This window comes from Talpa europaea (genome assembly GCF_964194135.1).
Source record: "Talpa europaea genome assembly, chromosome: 16".
Lineage (NCBI taxonomy): Eukaryota > Metazoa > Chordata > Mammalia > Eulipotyphla > Talpidae > Talpa > Talpa europaea.
Genome location: NC_140084.1, coordinates 49,033,679 through 49,045,468, shown reverse-complemented (window position 1 = coordinate 49,045,468; position 11,790 = coordinate 49,033,679). Strand labels below are relative to the sequence as shown.

The 11,790-nt window shown below is 52.9% G+C and overlaps 2 protein-coding genes across 2 annotated transcripts; both read right to left on the bottom strand.

Annotated features, from left to right (window-relative positions):
- Window positions 1-2,874: 2,874 nt before the first annotated feature.
- On the bottom strand, window positions 2,875-3,627 carry LOC311186130 (vomeronasal type-1 receptor 4-like; the record flags this gene model as incomplete). The annotated part of the gene is made up of 1 exon (XM_084257014.1): window positions 2,875-3,627. One exon carries the CDS (start codon window positions 3,625-3,627, stop codon window positions 2,875-2,877), a length of 753 nt encoding a protein of 250 aa, XP_084113140.1.
- A 2,304-nt stretch (window positions 3,628-5,931) lies between these two features.
- Window positions 5,932-11,160, bottom strand: LOC311186128 (vomeronasal type-1 receptor 4-like; the record flags this gene model as incomplete). The annotated part of the gene is made up of 4 exons (XM_084257013.1): window positions 5,932-6,062; window positions 7,161-7,214; window positions 7,606-7,631; window positions 10,289-11,160. 4 exons carry the CDS (start codon window positions 11,158-11,160, stop codon window positions 5,932-5,934), a joined length of 1,083 nt encoding a protein of 360 aa, XP_084113139.1.
- Window positions 11,161-11,790: the final 630 nt, after the last annotated feature.

The following is an 11,790-nucleotide window of genomic DNA, read 5'->3' as shown; positions in this document are numbered from 1 at the left end:
GACAGAGTTGGGGAAACTGGACAACCTCACACAGCAGAGTGGAGCTGGCGCACACGCTCCCACCACCGTGAACATGAACACAAAATAGAATAAACATTGGGTGGAGGACCTGAGACCGTAAACTCCAGGGAAGAAAACACAGATCGATGCCGTTGTGATCAGGCTCGGAGATGTGTTTGGGGACCGATCCCAGCAAGGGAAACAAAAGCAAAATGAAGCAACTGGGGCCACATCCACCTAAAAGCCTCCACACAGAGGGAGAATATCACGTCTCCATGAACAGTCCTCCTGCTGGCTGGAAGAAGATACCGTATACTTCTGAGAAGCAGTTAAGCCTAAAACCACACAGAAGTATCAAACTCACCCATTGGGTTGCGGACAGGACTTGATCCTAAGGACACAGCCAGACGTGGTAGAGTCTAGGGCTCCAATTGTGGTGAGGACACTCGCTCAGGAGGCGCAGATTTATCGAATTAGAATTTCTTTACAAGGAACAAAGCTTCTCCTGTCAGCCCCTAGGACCTGGAGGAACTGGGCTTGGAGATGTGGGGCACTCCCTGGGCAAAGTAACCAGGTATGATCAGGTGTTTGCTGGTCACACAACAGGTTCCTGGACAGTAGTACCAGGGAAGGACCAACATCAGGGCAGCAGAAAATGCATAGACAGCATCAAACAGACCCAAAGAGGAAGGTGCTCGCTCCACCTCCTTCATAGAAAGGGCCCCGCCTGGTGGTGACCTTAGGGCAGGTGGCAGAGCAAGGTGGCCTGGGGGTGTTTGTGGGGGAAGCCCGAGGCTGCGAACGGACAAGACCCTGTTTGTGGTATCCAGGGACTGAGGACAGGGTGAGCTCATGGGGACTTACTCTGCACTCACAGGGGCAGGACATTAAGTATGTAAAAACCATACCAGGTCTTAGAAAGATGGGATGAGGAAAATAGACTCATATTTTCATGTCCTGATATGGCAAAGGTGGATTCAATGACTAAATGTCACTGTGGTGAGCTCTTAGAAACAGAATAAAATTTCTAGGTTAAAATCAAACAATACTGGGCCTCCCTGGTGGAAAGGGGTTAAGGGCCACACTATGAGGCGATCCACAGCCTCTGCAGCAGGAGTTTGATCCCTGGCTGGCCAGGGAGCAACCCACATGGCGCAGCAGATATCTCCTGTCTTACCTGCTGCTCCCCTCAGCAGTGTGTTTCTTTCAGTCTGCCTGTTCTGTTCCCAGCTCTGTCACTAGTGAATCTTCTCAACCCGCACATCTCTGGCCTGTACCCCAGCTCTTGTATAAATAAATAAATCTTTAAAAAAAAAATCAAACAATACTTTGTGCACGACTTTCAAAGAAGATGCGGTCATTATAATGCAGAAATATCGAGTGCATTTCTAATATAGGATCACATTTAAAACCAAAGGAATAGAAGCTAGCATAGACAAAATATGAAAAGACATTCTAAAATTATACATCTAATATAATAATGAAAATACCATATTACAGTTAAAGGTGAATTGCAACTTTTAAGTTCAAATAAATGTTACTATATACTTTGGATTATTTTTAAGAGCTATGGTTAAACAATAAATTGATAATAGGAAAAGCATGTATTTATTTTAACAATCGATTGTATAGCAATATACACACCAGATAGAACACACTTTAAGAAATGTCACTATTCTAGATAATAGGATTGGTCATTTCTCTCAAATTAGGAAGTTCTAATGCGTCGATAAGTGACATGATTGCTGTAGGTGGACACGGATACAGGTGCCTACACTACAAGCACGCAGGCCACACATGTGATCGCTGACACACATCTGCAGATCTGCATGGGCACACATGGAAACAAAATGCAGTTGTACGATGTGAGCGTCCATGAGCTTCTCCTGTTTGTGCTTTGTGGTCTGAGAAAGTGTGTCACGTGAGCTCAGATATGTACAGACAAGTCTGTCACAATAAGTGCTTTGAGTTGCACACTATTGAATGCTTCATATTTTGCAGAGCTCCACAGTGTAAATTCAGAGCAAGCTCTACACATGTCCCAAATGAGACTGAGGACACACGTCCTTGGCACCGTGAACACACAGGGGATCCAGCTCTTTCCTTCCAAGATCATGTGCCCCAGTGCCAAGATTCCTGTGCCTCTACCCTGATCGACGAGAGAGGGCACCTCCAGTCTGTGTCTTGCAAACCCGCACATATCCCCTTCACCGTGAGAGAGATTTTACTCCTGTACACCTCAGGCCATGCAAAGCACGTCTTCTTGAATCGACGCTGTCACCCTCACCCTCTGGTGGCTCGAAACCAGTGAAGCTGTGCTTCTGTGCCTGCTGGACCCAGCCCATCCGTCTGCAGGTCTACCAGAGGATGCTCCGGCACGGAATCGCCTTCACACGCCCTTCTCAAATAAGGGCTCCGCCTCCCTGAGGGTGGAATGTGCAAAACTGAAAACCGCTCCTGAAGCCAGACTCGCTGCCAGGGTCTCGCCTCAGGACAGCTGACTCCAGCTCCAGGGCTACCCTGCCCCCACCGTGCCATTTCTGGTGTCCTCAGATACATGCCGAGATATTACAAAGAATTTACTGTGAGAATTAAAGTGACACAGTTGAGGCCTCTCCACTATGCCAAAGAGTGTCCGGAGCACGTGCTGTCTCACATTGTAACCATCTGGAGCAAGACCATGTTCCCGGAGGAGTATTAGGGACCCCTACACAGACCTCGTTACGGTGACTGGACCCAAAACACTTGCTGTGAAGAGGTTGCTCAGCTTGTCCATAAACCATAAGTCACTCACGACTGCACATAGGACTGGGGGTGTTGAATGAATTATCGAATGAATGAATGACCGTGCCCTGCACGCGGTTTACATATTTCTCAAGGGTTTGGGCATTTATTGTTCCTGATCAGGGCAGAGCACAGCAGGGACACTTTGGGTTCCCAGCTCAAGAGCAGAAAAGGACAGAGAGTCGGGAAAGACAGTGTGACTACTGCATTGAAGTTAAAAAGGAACCAGTCGGGATTATACATAACAGCCACAACAATCTTCAGCATGAAGGAAATGATGTTAGAGCAGATGAAGGTGCTGACCAGGAGCAGGATGGTGTGAGTGGCCCTAGACTCGGGGGAGGACGTGGAGGAGGCGAACACGTGAAGGTGCCGGACCCGCTGCCTGTGCCGGGACAGGGTGTAGACCAAGGAGCCGCTGGCCCCGACCATGATCACAAAAAACGCAACATCGGGGAAGGAGAGCAAAGCCCCGTATAAGATGTCACTGGCTGTTTCGTGACGAACAGCAGAACACTGTCCATACCTTTTCCTGCTTGTGTCATTTTTGTCACTCAAATTGCTAGCCATGAACATGGCAATGATGGAATTTACCAGTAGGCTCAGGACCCAGCACAGGGCAATGCAGGGCAGGACGCACTTGGGAGGTTTCCCTCTCAGCCCTGCCCCCCTGCAGCGCCAGGGGCTGATGGTGACGGCCTGGACCACACTCAGGAGGCAGGTGGTGCTGATGGACATGCCCCTGCCCACCTGTCGCGCATAATGGCAAAATCTGCATCCAAAATCGTTGAGGATGGGGATCTCCCCAGAGAACGACACTGGATGGCAGATTCCACCCGACATGAGGACCAGGAAATTGGCCACAATCAGGTTCCTGACAATGAAATCAGTGGCCCTCGGCGGACAGCCCGTGAGAGAGACAAAGAGGTGATGGGAAAGGAGAGAGAGGTTCCCCAGAAGCCCGAGTACAATTTGTAAGAAGAAAATCATTTGTACGGCCAAATGCCTGGCGTCCATCCTGTCAGTTCCCAGGCTGACGTGGGCCTTCTGAGCAGGAGGACCCTGTCCAGGAACCCGAGGCTCAGGCTCCTGGATCACGGCAGGTGCAGCCCTGACCTCCCCTCCCAGCACAGCTCCCGCTCTGACTTGTTCACGTCAAGGCATTCGAGACTTTCAGTGGCTGAACGGACAACCAGGACTCACGGCTCTGACGGGCCCCAGGCAAGGTACTTCCTTCCTCACGACTCCTGAGGCGGCCCTCTCCAGACCCCGTGAAGAGGAGGGCGCACAGGCACACAGGGGATCCTGGTTCTCCAGACTCATTCCTTGGTTCGGGCCGAGAGGAGAGCTGCACCTGGCTGGGCGGGGACAACACAGGACACTGGACCCACACTCACAGGGGCCCCTCAGCCGGGTCTCCAGTAAATCACAACTTGATTTGACCTTGTATTTTGTCACTACTGGTGAGAGCCGTGGCACTTGATTTAACTTTGCTAGTGACAATTTTCCACTTATTTTTGATCTAATATCTTACTCATTTTTTTTTAAAGATTTATTTATCTATTTATTATACAAGCACTGGGTACAGTCAGAAGCGGGGGAGGGTGAGAGAATTCACCAGAGCCAGAGCGGGGAGCAGAGCAAGCAGACTGAAAAAAACACACGGCTGAGGGGAACAGTGGGCGAGAGGAGAGGTCTGAGCCCCATGTGCGACCCTCACCTGCGGCCAGTGTCGAACCGATGCTACAGAGGCTGCGAGCAGTTTCGCAACCCAGCGCTCAACCGCTGCGCCACCAGGATGGCTCAATATCTTAGTCAGTTTTACACTTTGCTAAAGCTACAGAGACCAAGGAGCCCCCAGCACGGGCTACAGGGTGTCCTGGGCTCTCTGTGAACCTGGCAGGTGCAGAGCGGCAGGACGGCAGGAGCACAGCAGCCTCAGGCCCCTCCAGGAGCTGCGCGCCCGAGCACCAGGACTGGAAGTGCAGCCTCGGAAGAGAGCACAGGGAGGCGCGGCTCCTGGTCACCAACCTCAGCCAGGAGCTGTTGGCACCTGAGCTGCAGGGCTGGGTCCCGGGACGGCCGATCATGAGGCCAGAGTGTGCGTGAAGGGGAAGGAGCAGAGACAGACCTGCCGAGGCGGGACTGGTGCCCAGAGTGACGGGGTTATCACATGGACAGCGGCAGAGATGGGACAGGACACTCTTCAGCCTGAAAACGTCTGCAGCCCGCAGCTTTATTTTCCTACAGTGCTGCTGTCCCTACATGTAGGGAGGAAAGTCTCTCCACAGTGGGGACCCATGAACGCCACCCGAGGCGTCCCTCACCCACCAGGTAGGGGACCGTCGCCTCCCCACCGATTCTCAGACGGGTTTCCTGCCGGGACCAGAGTCCCGTGCAGCCCCCGGCTCTGTCTCACCAACAGGGAGGCCCCTAGATGCCCCATGGCCCTGGGCATCAGGCCAGGGCTCCTCCTGAGGAGGCTGAGCAGCAGGAGCCCCAGATCCTCCACGCTGAGGTCAGGGGAGTCAGGGTGCTCCTGGGCTGCCTGCACCCGCAGCCCCCTGGGCCTGTGGAGCCCGAGCCAGACACCAGGCGCCCTCAGGGTGGGGGCCTGCACCCCGCTGTCTTCACTAGCCTGGGAGATATCTGCTCCGGCTGTGCTCCAGGAGCGGGTCCCTCCTGCCCGTGTCCCTCCTGCACCCCTGTCCTCCTCCCACACCTGCCCCCGGGAGCACAGAGCAGACTCACCGGCTTCTTGCTGCCTGGGCGCTGGGCTCAGGAAAGGATCATCCTGTGTCCTTGTGCTGGGCCCAGTGCACCCCAGAATATAGTGTCTGCCGCTGGGACCCCCCCTCCCCCCCGTCAGACCCGCAATTATCGGGTCCCCTGGAGCTGCCCGGGCAGCAACAGGCCTGGGAGATCAGAAGAGTCGTGAAAATTGTTTCTGCTGCTAATTGCCAAGAACAACTTCTGGGTCCTCAGCGGCTGTCCAGAGATTGGAGCATTGGGGAGACTCTGATTCCCTGGGCACTGGGGGCATCAGAGCTCCTGGGAGGAGCCCCAGAATAAACAGGACAGCCTGGAGTCTGCAGAGGAGGGGCGGCCCAGGGAGGCTCTGCTCACTGAGAGGTTCACCCCCCGGAGTCAAGGTTGCAGGGTGGCAGGCCCAAGATTCAGTGGGTTCTCGAGGGAGTCTAGGCCCGAGTAAGGATCCGTGGACTTGGGGCTGCTGAACTGGGTGGAGAGCAGGTCAGGGATGAGGCAGACGGTGGGCTCTGCATGGACACAGATGCAGGAGGGCTGGCGGTGGCCGAGTGGTGGGCAGGAGGCCGGATGGCAGAGAGGGCGCAGCATGCGGCGGAGAGGGCGCTCTGGGGACCTGGGGGCTGGTGCCCAGGCAGGGAGTCCTAGTGACCTGTGCAGGTGCTGAGGCACACAGACCAGGAGGCTCAGGAGCGAGGGGGAACATGAGGGGCAGATCATGGAGGGAGCAGCACGGTGGCGTCTGGGGTTGAAATTGGGGGAGAGGCCTGGGGCTACATGGGGGCTGATACTTTACGGGTATCCAAAGAGAACACAATTGAGACTCACTTAGGGCCCCCCTGGTGGCACAAGGGGTATGCACCGCACTATGAAGTGATCCACAGCCTCTGCAGCACGAGTTCAATCCCTGGCCGGCCAGGGAGAAACCTACATGGCGAGGCAGCCCTCTCCTGACTCACCCGCTGCTCCCCTCAGCAGTGTATTGCAGTCAGTGCCCGTTCGTTCCCCGCTCTGTCTCTGGCGGATCCTCTCACCCCTGCATCTCTGGCCTATACCCCAGCTCTTGTATGCATAAATAAATAAATCTTAATAAATAAATAAATGGCAGAAGTGGGATAGACAGGTGACAAGATGATGAGGGGAGGGAGCCCATGGATTCCACTGCAGAGCTCTCCTCCCCAGCACGATCCCGTCCCGGCCACTGGAGCTCCCTTCACTGCTCACAGCCACGCGCCCTGGGGGCTGTGGCCAAAGCAGGTGTCTGGGCCCCAACCCAATGCAACAAGGCCCGGGGTCTACACCGCCATCACAGCCCAGGGTCTCCCTTCCCCTCAAAATTAGGCTGCAAAATTAGGATCCGGGCGCTAAGGGAGTCACATGAGTGGGATCCGCCCTTGTCTACGTTCCCAAGTAGTGTCTAGGTAGCCCCGGCTACCTGCTTCTGTTCCCCCAGAACTCACCCCTCTTTTTCCCACCCAGGAACCACATGGCGCTCTCGGCCTTGGCCTGGAGGCTTCTTGGTCAGTTCATCAGCTGTGGGCTCTGTCACCTCTTGGCTCTTGCAATCGCTGCAGTGAACTTGCGATACAGAAATCGCTACAGGAACCTACTTGTACTGCCTGTGGACTCTAGATTCAGCTCAGGGACAAACGTCTTGTCTGTGTCTGGAAAGAGAGCACACTCACGTGGAGGACATTTACGGCACAGAAACCGATAGCTTACAAGACAGGGAGACAGTTTCCCACAGACAGTGTTGGGAAAACTGGACAACCTCACACAGCAGAGTGGAGCTGGCGCACACGCTCCCACCACCGTGAACATGAACACAAAATGGAATAAACATTGGGTGGAGGACCTGAGACCGTAAACTCCAGGGAAGAAAACATACATCGATGCCATCGCGATCAGGCTCAGAGATGTGTTTGGGACCGATCCCAGCAAGGGAAACAAAAGCAAAATGAAGCAACTGGCGCCACATCCCCCTCAAAGCTTCCACACATCAGAAGATAAATCGCATCTCCATGAACAGTCCTCCTGCTGGCTGGAAGAAGATACCATGGGCTTCTGAGAAGCGGTTAAGCCTGAAATGCACACACAAGTGTCAAACTCACCTCCAGTGGGCTGTGGGCAGGACTTGACCTTAAGGACACAGCCAGACGTGGCAGGGTCTAGGGCTCCAACTGTGGTGAGGACACTCGCTCAGGAGGCGCAGATTTATTGAATCAGAATTTCTTTACAAGAAACAAAGCTTCTCCCTCAGCCCCTAGGACCTGGAGGAACTGGGGTTGGGGGATGTGGGCTGCTCCCTGTGCAAAAAACCAGGTATGTTCAGGTGTTTGCTGGTCACACAACAGGTTCCTGGACAGTAGTACCAGGGAAGGACCAACATCAGGGCAGCAGAAAATGCATAGACAGCATCAAACAGACCCAAAGAGGAAGGTGCTCGCTCCACCTCCTCCACAAAAAGGGCCCAACTGGGTGGTGACCTTGGGGCAGGTGGCAGAGCAGGGTGGCCTGAGGGGTGGTTGTGGGGGGAGCCCGAGGCCAGAGTCAGACAAGACCCTGTTTGTGGTATCCAAGGACTGAGGACAGGGTGAGCTCATGGGGACTTACTCTGCCTCACCGGGAGGGGCGTTAATTATGTAAAATCCATCCCAGAGGGCTTAGAAAGTGGGATTAGGAAAACAGACTCATATTTCCACATCCTGATGTGGCAAAGGTGGATTCAGTGACTAAATGTCGCTGTGGTGAGCTCTTAGAAACAGAATGAAATTTCTAGGTTAAATTCAAACAATACTGGGCCTCCCTGGTGGTGCAAGGGGTTAAGCACCGCACTGTGAGGAAATCCACAGCCTCTGCACCAAGAGTTTGATCCCCAGCTAGTCAGGGAGCAACCCACATAAGCTGCCTCACCCGCTGCTCCCGTCAGCAATGTGTTTCAGTCAGTCTGCCTGTTCCATTCCCCACTCTGTCTCTGGTGAATCTTCTCAACCCCCACATCTCTGGCCTGTACCCCAGCTCTTGTATGCTTAAATAAATCTTAAAAAAAAAAACAATACTTTGTGTAAAACTTTCAAAAAAGATGCGGTGATTACAATGCAGAAATATCAAGTGCATTTCTAATATAGGATCACATTTAACACCAAAGGAAAAGAAGCTAGCATAGACAAAATATGAAAAGACATTCTAAAATTATACATCTAATATAATAATGAAAATACCATATTACAGTTAAAGGTGAATTGCAACTTTTAAGTTCAAATAAATGTTACTATATACTTTGGATTATTTTTAAGAGCTATGGTTAAACAACAAATTGATAATAGGAAAAGCATGTATTTTTTTAATAATCGATTGTATAGCAATATACACACCAGATAGAACACACTTTAAGAAATGTCACTATTCTAGATAATAGGATGGGTCATTTCTCTCAAATTAGGAAGTTCTAATGCGTCGATAAATGACATGATTGCTGTAGGTGGACACGGATACAGGTGCCTACACTACAAGCACGCAGGCCACACATGTGATCGCTGACACACATCTGCAGATCTGCATGGGCACACATGGAAACAAAATACAGTTGTACGATGTGAGCATCCATGAGCTTCTCCTCTTTGTGCTTTGTGGTCTGAGAAAGTGTGTCACGTGAGCTCAGATATGTACAGACAAGTCTGTCACAAGAAGTGCTTTGAGTCGCACACTGTTGAATGCTTCATATTTTGCGTGAGCTCCACGCTGTACATTCAGAGCAAGCTCTATACATGCCCCTCCTGAGAAAGGGGACACACGCCCTTGGCACCTTGAACACACAGGGGATCCAGCTCTTTCCTTCCAAGTGCGTCTCCCCAGGTGCCGAGTTTCCTGCGCCTCCACCCTGAGCGACTGGGCACCTCCAGTCTGTGTCTTGCAAGCCCCTCACATCCTCTTCACCGTGGGAGAGATTTTGCTCCTGCACACCCCAGGCCACGCAAAGCACGTCTCCTTGAATCCTCACCGTCACCCTCTGGTGACTGGAAACCAGCTAAGATGTGCCTCTGTGCCTGCTGGACCCAGCTCATCCGTCCGCAGGTCTACCAGAGGATGCTCCGGCACGGAATCGCCTTCACACGCCCTTCTCAAATACGGGCTCCGCCTCCCTGAGGGTGGAATGTGCAAAACTGAAAACTGCTCCCGAAGCCTGACTCGAGGCCGGGGTCTCCCCTCAGGACAGCTGACTCCAGCTCCAGGGCTGCCCTGCATCCACCGTGCCATTTCCTTGTGTCCTCAGATCCATGCCAAGATATTACTAAGAATTTACTGTGAGAATTAAAGTGACACAGTTGAGGCCTCTCCACCATCACAGAGAGTGTCAGGACCACGTGCTGTCTCACACACATTGCTGATCATGTAGAGCAAGACCATGTTCCTCACAGGAGTATTAGGGACCCCTGTACAGACCTCGTTTTAGTGACTGGTCCCAAAACGCTTGCTGTGAAGAGGTTGCTCAGCCTGTCCATAAACCATAAGTCACTCATGACTGCACATAGGACTGGGGGTGTTGAATGAATTATCGAATGAATAAATGACCGTGCACTCACACACGGTTTACATATTTCTCAAGGATTTCTGACATTTATTATTCCTGATCAGGGCAGAGCACAGCTGGGACACCTTGGGCTCCCGGCTCAAGAGCAGAAAAGGACAGAGAGTCGGGAAAGACAGGGTGACTACTGTATTGATGTTATAAACATACCAGTCGGGATTATACAAAACAGACACAACCATCTTCAGCACAGAGGAAATGATGTTCAAGCAGACGAAGGTGCTCACCAGGAGCAGGATGGTGTGAGTGGCCCTAGACTCGGGGGAGAATGTGGAGGAGGCGAACCCATGAAGGTGCCGGACCCGCTGCCTGTGCCGGGACAGGGTGTAGACCATGGAGCCACTGGACCCGACCATGGTCACAAAAAACACAACATCGGGGAAGGAGAGCAGGGCGCCAGATAATATGTCACTGGCTGGGTTGAGACGAGCAGAGGAACACTGCCCAAACCTTTTCCTGCTTGTGTCATTTTTGTCACTGGAATTGCTAGACATGAACATGGCAAAGATGGAATTTACCAGCAGGCTCAGGACCCAGCACAGGGCAATGCAGGGCAGGACGCACTTGGGAGGTTTCCCTCTCAGCCCTGCCCCCCTGCAGCGCCAGGGGCTGATGGAGACCGCCTGGACCACACTCAGGAGGCAGGTGGTGCTGATGGACACGCTCCTGCCCACCTGTCGCGCATAATGGCAAAATCTGCATCCAAAATCGTTGAGGATGGGGATCTCCCCAGAGAACGTCGCTGGATAGCAGATTCCACCCGACATGAGGACCAGGCAATTGGCCACAATCAGGTTCTTGACAATGAAATCGGTGGCCCTCGGCCGACAGCCCATGAGAGAGACAAAGAGGTGATGGGAAAGGAGAGAGAGGTTCCCCAGAAGCCCGAGTACAATTTGGAAGAAGAAAATCATTTCTAGGGCCAAATGCCTGGCGTCCATCCTGCCAGTTCCCAGGCTGACGTGGGCCTTCTGAGCAGGAGGACCCTGTCCAGGAACCCGAGGCTCAGGCTCCTGGATCATGGCAGGTGCAGCTCCGACCTCCCCTCCCAGCACAGCTCCCGCTCTGACATGTTCACGTCAAGGCGCTCATCCTTTCGAGACTTTCAGTGCCTGAATGGACAACCAGGACTCACGGCTCTGAAGGGCCCCAGGCAAGGTAACTTCCTTCCTCACGACTCCTGAGGCGGCCCTCTCCAGACCCCGCGAAGAGGAGGGCGCACAGGCACACAGGGGATCCTGGTTCTCCAGACTCATTCCTTGGTTCGGGCCGAGAGGAGAGCTGCACCTGGCTGGGCGGGGACAACACAGGACACTGGACCCACACTCACAGGGGCCCCTCAGCCTGGTCTCCAGGTAAATCACAACTAGATTTGACTGTGTATTTTGAAACTGGTGAGAGCCGTGGCACTTGATTTAACTTTGGTATTGCCAAATTTCCACTTATTTTTGTTCTAATATCTTAGTTTTTTTTTAAAGATTTATTTATAGAAGCCCTGGGTACAGCCAGAAGCGGGGGAGGGTGAGAGAATTCACCAGAGCCAGAGCGGGGAGCAGAACATGCAGACTGATGAAATACACTGCTAAGGGGAGCAGAGGGAGAGAGGAGAGGTCTGTGCACCTTGGACCCTCACCGGCGGCTGGGTATTGAAC